The 11,935-nt window shown below is 40.5% G+C and overlaps 1 protein-coding gene across 1 annotated transcript; it reads right to left on the reverse strand.

Moving 5' to 3' along the window:
* Nucleotides 1–4,450: 4,450 nt before the first annotated feature.
* On the reverse strand, nucleotides 4,451–5,487 carry LOC122065018. The gene is made up of 2 exons (XM_042628811.1): nucleotides 4,934–5,487; nucleotides 4,451–4,808 (listed from the first exon to the last, which is right to left on the reverse strand). The coding sequence occupies exons 1-2, from the start codon at nucleotides 5,258–5,260 to the stop codon at nucleotides 4,632–4,634; spliced, it is 504 nt and encodes a 167-aa protein (XP_042484745.1). The 5' UTR covers nucleotides 5,261–5,487; the 3' UTR covers nucleotides 4,451–4,631.
* Between the last annotated feature and the right edge of the window lie 6,448 nt (nucleotides 5,488–11,935).

Genomic DNA, 11,935 nt, shown 5'->3' on the forward strand with positions numbered 1-11,935 from the left:
AGATCAAGCTTTGGCGCCGCTGAAATCCTTCTCTTCTTCCTCTTCCTTCTCTTCCCTTCTTCTTCCCTTTCTTTTCTCTCTCCTCTTTACTATTCTCACCAACGTACGGGTGTCATAAATGAAAAGAAAAGAAAATCATAAATGATATATATATACTTCCTAAATAACTGAATAGTGCACATGGATGGGTCACTCAGGTGGGTGGGTGCACCCACCTGTCCATCCACCTGAGGGCCAAAACTTGGGATTTTGACAGAGTTCGGGCCTGGCGCGAACCCCACCCAAGCGTACGATGTAGTATACGTATATACCTTAAAATACGGCTATAATACCTACTTTATCTGTACATGGCCTTATGGTAGGTGCATGTACATGTCTTGGGCACTCCCGTCTCTTCTGGCACTGGCTCGGACTTGTCGGGCCAGCCGGTGTTTAAGGTCACCTTTGCCATCATAGCCCATAAGGAACCCGCTCTAACTCCCTCTGGTTCGGTCTCTGCATGGTTAAACCGGTTCAACTGTGAAATCAGACCGGGTTTAAGAAGTAGGGTGTTACAGTTTAGGTGCCCCATGAGATATTCAAGTTCATTTTTCAGTACTTGAATATTTTATTGAAGGTTACTGAAGACCTCCCTGTTCCATAGCTTGAAGATGGTTCAACACTTCCTCTGTTTTGAGTCCAATGTCTAAGATGATGAAGCTCTACAAATATCAGACCAAGCTTTTTGGGCTGCCTTCTTACAATCTAGGTGTCGAAGCCACATTGCCTCAAAGAGGAAGGGGCGGAGCCTTGGAGTATTGCAACATTCAGTGTCAACAAGGAGAGGAAAGTGATCAGTGGTACAATATTTAGGGTTTCACAACAGACACTAATAGGTTCCCATACAGACAACTAGAACACGAAGTCGAATCAAAATATAAATGATCAATTTAGGCCTTGCACCTTGTATGCTGAAGATGATCAACGCCGTTCTTCACAGTTTTCCTCTCTTAGCTATAGATCTCCTACAACCCTTTAGACCTCCTTGGTTCTCTCACTTTGTAGTAAATTGGGGAAAAATGAATAATGGCTGTAGAGACCTACAACCTAGTCTTTATAATACTGTCCTGCACTCAAAAAATCTTAAACCACAATAAGTTGGGCTAGCATATTCATAAACTTGAGAGTGGACTGAACCGGTTCATGCAACTTGACTCTCACCCATTTCATCAACACGAATAATTAATTATGCCCATAAATCTAACAATCACCAACTTGGGTTACATTAATTATAAGGATATCTTTCAAATTGGTGTGACCATAGAATCTCATTAAAACCACTTTTACTGTGATTCAATTGAAAAATCACTTACATCGAACAACAACAGAAAATACACCTCAATATACGGCATACAACTTTCCGTAATTACAAACATATACAAACATAAGTAAATTTCTCGAAACAAATCTATGTGGAATATTAACATGGAAATATTAACATATCCTCAAATAATATTGTTGTCACTCGATGAATGTCTTTAACTATGACATTAACATTTACTGTGGCAAATTGCTTTTGAATGGTGGTTAATATCTAACTGTGGTTTTTCGCTTATAAACTGTGGCAAACATTGCCTTTGGACTGTGGCAAATACTATCTTTTAAACTATGACAAAATTGCCTATAACTGTTGTAATTACTATATATAAAACATGCTCAAATTAAACCATAAAGCAATTAATAAATGGAATAACCTTCCATAATTTAAATGCTAAGACAATCATAATCCATCAAACTATGCCCTAAAACATACAGGCTAAAGTTTCAAACAAATAAAATAATCAACAAGAAACAAATCTCCCACTAACCAAGCATATCAAAAACTTAATAATACTCATGTTACAAACATGCTCTTTAAACATTTCCATTGGAAAAACCTTTGTAAAAGGCATGTCAACATCTTGTCAGTGACTAAGAATTATAACTGAAGTTGTGTTCCTATTCTTTGGAACAGGGATTCATTGGTCCTCTTATTTTCTTGTTTTAACTGTGAAAAGAACACTAACATTCAGAAATTCAATCACCTTTGGGCAAAAGAACTCCTAAGTTAGTGTCCATTTCTGGCATGTAAATATTTATTTACAAACATTGATGACATCATCTTTAGGAGAATATCATCTTTACTGTCAAGAAATACAAAATTAAATTGAATGTCCATAACCTTTGATGACATCGGCTTTAGAAAATGCCACATTTACTATTGAGAAAGATACAATCGAATTGAATGTACCACTTTGGCAGATTTCGTTCAATCTTATTATATTTTTCTCATTGAAGATATATCTATGTGTGCAGGAACATACTTTAAAATGTATCACTAGGACAACAAAAATCATACAATAATTACAACCCTAACTACATACCTATTCTTTAGGCTAAGAATGCAATGATCCTCTTGTAAATTCACAGTTACTGTGAAAATAACAATAACTTTTAAGGTCCCCTCACCTTTGGGCTTAGAAGCATTTAGATACTGTCATTTTCCTTAACTTGGTGATATCATCTTTAGGCAAAAGTCACCAACTTTGCTACCCTGGGGAAAACTATGAAAAAATAAGATGTACCACTTTGGTGGATTACACCCCACCCTTTCATGGTTTCCTAGAAATATATTATGCAGCCAAGTGTATGTGGAAACTTACACCCAGTTTAATTTCAACATAGGTATTCATCATAAGGTGTTCTAAACATGACATGTAAACACCAAATGCCATTAATTTTCAACATATTTTAGTCATAAATAACTTCTCAATATCATGATAATGATAAACCAATACAGAAAATGCATAAGCAGAAATACAATTCCAAAGCTGTTATGGAACAAAGACAGAACCTACATCTGTTCCATATTAGTTCTAAATTTCATCCTCCCACTGGTTGAATCATATAAAACTATTCAAAGTATATAATTCCATCCTCCCACTTGTTCGACTAGTTAACCTCAACTCTTTAACCTAAAACCCAAACCTAATTGACCCTAGGTTTAATAAAAGTCCAAATTTTGAAAATGATAAAGACTGGGTTTAAAATGAAGTAGCCCAAATTGACCCAATCATTCTGTTATATCTTGAAGCCCAAAATAATGTTTGAAATATAGCAAACCCCAATAATTTTGTAACCTAGACCTGGATCCAATGAAAATCAGTATAAATGATCAAATTTGAATCAAACCGATCAGGTCTATACATTTTCTACTTTGAAGTATAGGTCCCGAACAAACCTAAGGCTTAACCAAATTTGAACACCACAAAAATTGAATTATAAATAACCAAATTGGGCTTAAGCCCACCGTGGGTTCATCATATGTGTGTGTCACAATGTCACACATGGCAGTGGCTATGAAAGAGCCAATCAAAATAGTCATGAAATCTAATTAACAAAAATATCTAATTCAAGGAAATGGGTATCTTCTAAAAAAATATATTATTTAAATCTATCCCCCATCTTTCCAATCCAATTGATTTAAAAATGGTAACCCAAAACACTTTAAAGGCAGTTGGTCAACACATTAGATTTTATTTAATATTATTTTAATACGATTTTACCCTGTTTAGTACCAATGGCCAATCACCAAAGGACCAAGTATCAAGTTCGGTCTCAACCAATATCGATTTGGATCATTGGATTCAACCAATCGGATTATTAGAACCATACATACATTTGTTTAACATTACGATGGTCTCCACGACAAACAAAATTTAGCATTTACTTTATTATTCAATGAGTTTGGCTTGATCTAATCGATTAAAATCAATTCAAATCTGTTTCCCAAATAGGATTGTAAGCAAACATTAAAGCATCAAAGCCAAATATTAGACTCTTTATTCAATAATTACTATTGTTTTCCTTTTTTTACCGTAGGCACAACTATAGGATAATCCCCCGGCCCCTTGATAAAATTGGATGGGTCATTGTTAATCTCCAAAGCCAAGTGTCAGCATTATTTTAACTCACTATTACCTAATGAAAACAATAACTACCATCAAACTTGGGCCCATGTCACCATCACCAAAAAAGACTTTTATTTATCCCCATTTTATTATTATAAGCCTATTCAACTCAAAATACGCAGTACGTTATCTTAATATATAAAGCCAAAATATACTTACAACTCAGTTTTCCTTAAAAACGGGGAAACAAATTCGATTTTCAAATATTTATGGGAGATATACCAATATATATTGGTATTTTAATTTAATCTTTCCTCCCAACTCTTACGAGTTGCGTATATACCCTTTTAAGAAGGAAATCGAATCGATTTTCAAAATAATAAAATATTATTATTTTTAAGGGAAATTTATAGCACCACCCGCTAGAGAATACCACTATTATAAGAACACCTCATTTGTTTTACCAAATTAGACTCATGACCCCCACATTCAGTCCCTGTTAAGGAACATACTTTATATACTGATGTCAACTACTATATTTTATTTTAAATACCAAAATACCGTTGCTAAATGTGAAGTACCTAAAGTACCCATGTAATAAATTCCATCCTCAAATCTATAGTTACTACACCTTGACCTCAAATTGAGACCTAATTTACCTTATTGATTTGGACCACCAACGATCATTCAGAGCATCAAAGATCACAGCGGCAGCAACATTGGCGATGGACGGTGACCGCAGCGACTAGCAGGAATGAGTCTGTCGATAACTAATTTTCTAGAGTCATCCTTTCGCTTGCAGGTCTTATTGTTCTCAATAATTTTTGCGATATCAGCTAAAAGATTCCTCTCGGCAATGCTAGCACAAGGGATCAAGCTCTGTACAACGAAAAATTATTCAATCAAAGGGAAGAAAATCTTTTTCCTGCTCTAAACCAAGAGATTAATCAATAGAAGTTATTATCGAAAGAATATTATGATGATTTAAGTAAATCCTCACTCACCTTGAGAATTTCGCAAGCATCACCATAAGAGGCTGCGGCTACCGACTCACCGAAGCCATTAAAGAAATCGAGTTCAACGTCGGAGCTGTCGGTACAGTTTCCGTTGAAGCAATTGCAGGAGTTCCGACTGCATTTTGCAGCTGCCGCTGGCTGCTTCCCATTGGTCTCCTCAATGAAATTTTGAACCATATTTGCCAAGCATACAGAACTCGGCTCCCAATCGTTGTTGCCATCTTTGTTGTTCTGAGTTTCACCAACACCGGGCTTGTCGGCCGATGTGATCCTCAAAACGAAGAAATGTAGATTAGGAACAACTGGAAACCCCATAATAAAGCCATGTATGAGAGAATCGATACACCCCACAGAAAAACCCTACTCGCTTCGATGTCTTACATAATATGATTTGAAGAGGGGGGGACGACAGAGAAGAGAGTCATTGGTGAAGGAATCTCCGTTGCCGTCGTCGGTGTCGAAGAGCTCGTATTGAATATCAGAGGTTTTGATGGCATTGCTGAAGAGATTATAGCCCATCAATCGAAGGAGTTCAATGGCAGTCTCGAGCTCTTCTTCTGTGATTTCACGATTAATGAATCTTGGGTTAAAACATGAGTTTTAGTGAATAAGGTATAACAGTCATTTTAACTCTTCATTTGTCTGAGTCTAATTTAATGAAACAGAAAAGATATTCTTATAATAGTGGCATTCTCTAGAAAGTGACATTCTCTCCTCCAAAATTGCAAAATAGAAGTAGACGGAGGTCTACAACTCCAAAATCTATGATGTCCAACGGTTGCCATTAACTCCCACAAGCCTTAAGAAGGTCAAACACACTCAACAATGAAACATTTTGTCAAAACATGAATCAAAAGCTAGTTCACAACGCTACGGCCTTGAAACATGTATGAATACCGAAACAGACGATCAATCTGTCAAAAAGACTTTTTTTTGTAATAAAATTGAATTGAATAATGGGAGAAATCAAAACGATCAAATCCACAACCAAAACCAAAAGAACGACAAAAACAAATTCATGGTTCAATGATTTAATCACTTGGGCAGATTGAAGCCTTATTTAGGTGGTGACTCCCTTATATGGACACCTAGATGTGTCGGCTCATTGCCAGAAATGCTTGGCACATATGGTTAGCATATAGAAGCAATATTTTGTAATGTATATATATATATATATATACATATAATGATTAACATCGTTGTTAATCATGAGTTTTGCCTAAAAACAATCGTCTTAATTGATTCAGGCGCAGATATTAATTGTATCAACGAAGGACTTGTATCTTCTAGATACTTTGAGAAGACTACTCAGAAATTGGTTACTGCTGACGGATATAGAATGCAGATCGGATATAAACTCCCCTCTGCTTCTATCTGCTGTAATGGATACTGCCTGAAGACTCCTTTTATAATGGTAAAAGGACTTGCTCAATTTGTACTTCTTGGTACTCCATTCTTATCCCAACTGTATCCTTTACAAATTGACACAGTTGGTCTTCACTCGGTGATTCAAAATCACCCTATTTCTTTTCATTTCATCGAGCCTCCTAAGGTTCACACGGTGAATGAAATCCGGGCTCAAGTTCAATCCAAAGAAAATTTCATATGCTCTTTATCATTGGAGATTCAACAGAAGAGCATACAGCAGAAAATTGATGACCCTAATTTTCAAGTTAGAGTTAAAAACTTTCAAGCTCAACTTGAAAAGGAAGTCTGTTCTGATATTCCTAAGGCATTCTGGTCTAGGAAAACTCATATTGTTACTCTTCCTTATGAAGATAACTTTTCTGAAAACCAGATTCCTACTAAGGCTCGGGCTGCCCAAATGCCTGATCTTTTACAGGAAACTTGTCAAAAGGAAATCTCATAACTCCTTGCTAAAGGTCTTATTAGACCAAGTAAGTCTCCCTGGAGTTGCACTGCATTCTATGTAAACAATAATGCTGAAATTGAAAGAGGTGCACCTAGATTGGTTATAAATTACAAACCCTTAAATAAGGTTCTTAAATGGATCCGGTATCCTATCCCTAATAAGAGGGATCTTCTTAATAGATTATACGCCTCTCGCATATTCTTTAAATTTGATATGAAGTCCGGATACTGGCAAATTCAGATCGTAGAGAATGATAGGTATAAGACAGCTTTTGTTGTCCCATTCGGCCAGTACGAATGGAATGTTATGCCGTTCAGTCTTAAGAATGCTCCCTCTGAATTTCAAAATATAATGAATCAAATCTTTAATCAATATTCACAGTTTATAATTGTGTATATTGATGATGTCCTTATTTATTCTCAGGACATTTTTCAACATTGGAAACATTTAAATTTGTTCTTCTCTTATTCGTCATGCAGGACTTGTTGTTTCTGTAAAGAAAATTAAATTGTTTCAAACTAATGTTCGCTTCTAGGGACATTATATCTCTTTCAGATCTATCATTCCTATAGAACGAGCCATTCAGTTTGCTGACAAATTTCCTGATGAAATAATAGATAAGACTCAACTCCAAAGGTTTCTTGGTAGCCTAAATTACATTGCTGAGTTCTATAAAGAATTAGCAAAGGATGCCAAACCTTTATTTAATCGGCTTAAAACCCAGCCTGAACCATGGACATCTGTACATACTGACTCTATCCGTAAAATCAAGCTTAAAGCTAAAACCCTTCCGTGCTTAACTTTAGCACAACCCGATTGTTTTAAAATTGTTGAGACCGATGCCTCTGAATTCAGCAATGGTGGTATTTTGAAGCAAAAATGTCCTAATATTCCAAATGAAGTATTAGTACGTTTTACTTCTGGTACTTAGAACCCCACTCAACAAAAATATTCAACAATAAAAAAGGAGATTCTTTCACTTGTCTTGTGCATAACCAAATTTGAAAGTGACCTTCTTAATCAACATTTTTTTAGTAAGAGTCAACTGTAAGGTAGCCAAGGATGTTATTGAAAAGGATGTCAAAATTCTTGCCTCAAGACAGATCTTTGCCCGATGGCAGTCACTCCTCTCTGTTTTTTATTTTGATATTGAATTTATTAAAGGCAGTACTAACAGTTTACCTGATTTTTTAACTCGAGAATTTTTGCAGGGCTCCTAAATAGAAGGCTGTAGTCCCTGTCACCCAGAATAAAGATGTTGCCTCATCTTCTTCCAAGCAACTACAAGAACAACCTTCCCCAATATCCTCTCAGTCTCCTTCACCTGCCTCAACCCTAAGGCCAGCCAATAACTCCCCTTTCATAGCAATAAATTTTATCCCAGTTATTCCCATTGAAACCATCTATCTTCATCACACCCCTTTTGAAATTGCCACCATCTACCTCTGTGATCACCTTCATCCCTCCACTGGTGATAAAACTAGTTTTTTCTATGAAAGAATTCTTGAAGAAAGTCAAAGTGCTCAAATTCAGCACAATTATAGATCCGCACATGTTTGGGCTTATTCGAAGCTCAATATAATTAACATCATTCGAGATCATGAATGGGGATCTTCTCCCTCGTTCAAACGCAAATTCAATGATGTCACCGGCCTTAAACTCAGGTCATATGATTATGCTGATTATGTTAAAGCTTGGGACATGATATTCTTATATCAGAACGATTATGAGACCTGATGCGAAAAAATTTGACCGGACTATCTTCCCTGCAGCTCCTGGTGCTTTGGCCGACCTGCACAGAAGAGATGGTAGGGGAGAGCCGGGCTGACCCGACAGAGGACTCTCCGATGCCTAAGTTAGATCTTTCCACAATAGATGCTCAAGAGAGCTTTTCCAGTAAGAGAAGTAAGTAATCGATCCCCTATGATGGACGCTTACCTTGGTATTTATAGGCTGCTGATGGGGGGTGAGTGGGAGACGATTGTGAAGAGTCTTGTTTAGGCATGGAGTCCTCAAGGGGAGTGGCTCTGTGATTCTGGGAATATTCCTAGAATATTCCCCTCTTAACTTGGAAAGCCAACCGTGTGACGCCTATGATGACGTGTAGTGGATAAAGTCATGTAATCTCCGGAATAGGGATTACGTTCCTTGAATATAGGGGTGGACGAAAACACGTTTCTGGAAACCTTGTCGTTGACGTCGGGCCGAGGTGGCAGCACGGCCTGCTGGAGGTCGAGGTGGAGCACGGCCTAATGGAGGCCGAGGTGGCAGCGCGGCCTAATGGAGGCCAAGGTGGAGCGCGGCCTAATGGAGGCCGAGGTGGCAGAACGGCCTGATGGAGGCCAAGGTGATAGCACGGCCTGACGGAGGCCGAGGTGGAGCACGGCCTGACGGAGGCCGAGGTGGAGCACGGCCTGATGGAGGCCGAGGTGGTAGCACGGCCTGATGGAGGCCTAGGGGGCAGCATGGATTGATGGAGGCCGAGGTGATAGCGCGGCCTGATTGAGGCCGAGGTGGACACGGAATGAAGGAGGCTGAAGTACCAGCTCAGTCCTGTTTAGGTTTGCGTACATGCTTCAGCCGTGCTGAGGAAAGTGACATATTTTGCCTCATCACCAGCCCCCCGCTCTAGCAGTTCGAATCAACCTGCTAGAGCATTTAATCCGATGCAAGATGCACTGCTTCACTTTCTCAGCCGAGGCTGCTCAATAGTTCGAGGACGTGGTTGTCGCTTATTCAAAGGCAAAGGAGGCAAACCGCTTTCATGGGGGTCGAGAAGAAATGGCCCGATCTGAGGAGGACCGTCCCAATGATGTTGGGTTGATAACAAGAGAGCCGGAACAGGAGGTTGCTGGAGGCGAACGAGGTGGCTGAACCCTTAGCCCTATCAGAAGTGGTTGGATGACGTTAACATTTCTTCGTTTCAGGTCGGCTCGGACGATGTCATCTTGTTCCTTCAGAGTAAGATGCCAGGCTACAATCTGAAGGACTATGAGCAGCGCGTTCCCGTCCATGCTACTCTGGTGTAGCCTTACGGCTCGATCAATGCTGGTGAAGAGGTGATCCGACTCAAAGGATTTTCTTGTGTTGAGCTAGGCTCGTGGATCAGCCCCCCGATATTAGCCTCATATATATAGATCCATATTTATGTAGATGTCTCCCTCGGTAGTGATGTATTTTGAGGGCTCGTGGATTAGCCCCCCGAGCTTGGTCTAGTTGCTGCCAAGATGGAGCCCCGTCTTTATGCCTCATTGGTTAAGGTCTTTGAGTCGCCAGACTAGGGTCTGGTCTTGTGGTGCCGAGCTTGAGCTCGGTCTTAGATGCTGTCGAGCTGGGGTCCGGTCTTTGTGCCTTATTGGTTAAGGTCTTTGAATCGCCAGACTAGGGTCTGGTCTTGTGGTGCCGAGCTTGAGCTCGGTCTTAGATGCTGCCGAGCTAGGGCCCGGTCTTTGTGCCTCATTGGTTAAGGTCTTTGAGTCGCCAGACTAGGGTCTGGTCTTGTGGTGCCGAGATTGAGCTCGATCTTAGATGTTGTCGAGCTGGGGCCCGGTCTTTGTGCCTCATTGGTTAAGGTCTTTGAGTCACCAAACTAGGGTCTAGTCTTGTGGTGCCGAGATTGAGCTCGACCTTAGACGCTGCCGAGCTGGGGCCCGGTCTTTGTGCCTCATTGGTTAAGGTCTTTGAGTAGCCAGATTAGGGTCTGGTCTTGTGGTGCCGAGCTTGAGCTCGGTCTTAGATGCTACCGAGCTGGGGCCCGATCTTTGTGCCTCATTGGTTAAGGTCTTTGAGTCGCCAGACTAGGGTCTGGTCTTGTGGTGCCGAAATTGAGCTCGGTCTTAGAATCTGCCGAGCTAAGGCCCGGTCATTGTGCCTCATTGGTTAAGGTATTTGAGTCGCCAAACTAGGGTCTGGTCTTATGGTGCCGAGCTGGAGGTCAGTCTTAGATGCTGCCGAGCTGTACACAATCTTAGAAGAGTCAGATATTTGCGAGAAGCTTCATAGTATAATGATGTGTTGCATGCACTTGGGACAAATACATTGCTTCAAAATAGAATCTAATCTGCTACGTGATTGAAATTGAATAACTACTAAGGTGTTGGTAGTATAAAATCTCCAAGACTAACACCCAATCGATGGGATTTCAAGGCAATCTACTGATAAAAGTGTCTACAGGCCTCAGTGATTTGGACTGTAGGTAGCTGTTCAACTGGCTCGGCTCGGGCCAGGAGGCTTTCATCTCGGCAATCAACAACTTCTACCATACATGCGAGGCCCGAGCACGGTTTTTTGACAGATTTTATGAAGTTGGCATAGCATTCCCGGGATTCCTTCTGGTTGGACTTGCATTCTCCGACTCCATTGCTGGTTGGGAATTTGACCTTCATGTGCCTAGTGGACACAATCGCCCCAAGACCATTAAGACCAAGTCGGCCAAGGATTGCATTGTAATATGAGGCGATCTTGGCGACCATGAAAGAGACCATGGTTGTGGCTGTCTGAGCTCCTTGTCCGACGGTTATAGGTAGGTCAACAACTCCCTCTAGCTCAGCTGGAATGCCTGAGAATCTGTACAAGGGCCTTGGGGCTAGCTTTAAGGTTCCAGTGCCAAGCCCCAGTTTTATGAAGGCTTCATATGACATGAGGTCAACGGAGGCTCCCATGTCCACTAAGACCCTGTGGAAAGGGTGGTTGGCCACCACTAATTGGATCACGATAGCGTCGTTGTGAGGCCAGTTCAACTCTTCCAGATCTCTGTCAGAGAAAGTAATGGGTGGATCCGTTTTGAGGGCTTTGATAGGTTGTTCCGTGATGCATACGAACCGCGCGTGTGCTTTAGCTATTCTGACTGATTTCGCCGTAGGTCCGCCCATGATTGTTAGGATGGCCGAACCCACGAGCTGGTTTTCGTATGTGACAGCTCAGTCCATGGCTGGGTCCTTGGACGGCTCGGCCTTACCTTGGCTCGGTTGGGCTTCATCTCTCCTTGGCTTGGGCCAGTTCCCACCATATTTCTGCTTCAAATACTGGTTGAGGTATCCAGCATTGATGAGCTCATCAATTTCCCTTTTCAAAGACTTACAGTCTTCGATGTCATGTCCATGGTTTCGGTGGTATCG

The sequence above is a fragment of the Macadamia integrifolia genome, unplaced genomic scaffold (assembly GCF_013358625.1).
Source record: "Macadamia integrifolia cultivar HAES 741 unplaced genomic scaffold, SCU_Mint_v3 scaffold1860, whole genome shotgun sequence".
Classification (NCBI taxonomy): Eukaryota; Viridiplantae; Streptophyta; class Magnoliopsida; order Proteales; family Proteaceae; genus Macadamia; species Macadamia integrifolia.

What these genes read in the sequence shown, in the direction of transcription:
- LOC122065018 (XM_042628811.1), bottom strand. Translation starts at nt 5,260, where the DNA reads ATGGGGTTTCCAGTTGTTCCTAATCTACATTTCTTCGTTTTGAGGATC. An exon ending in ATGCTTGCGAAATTCTCAAG is followed by an intron (nt 4,809 to 4,933) that starts GTGAGTGAGGAT and finishes TTCGTTGTACAG; the next exon opens with AGCTTGATCCCTTGTGCTAG.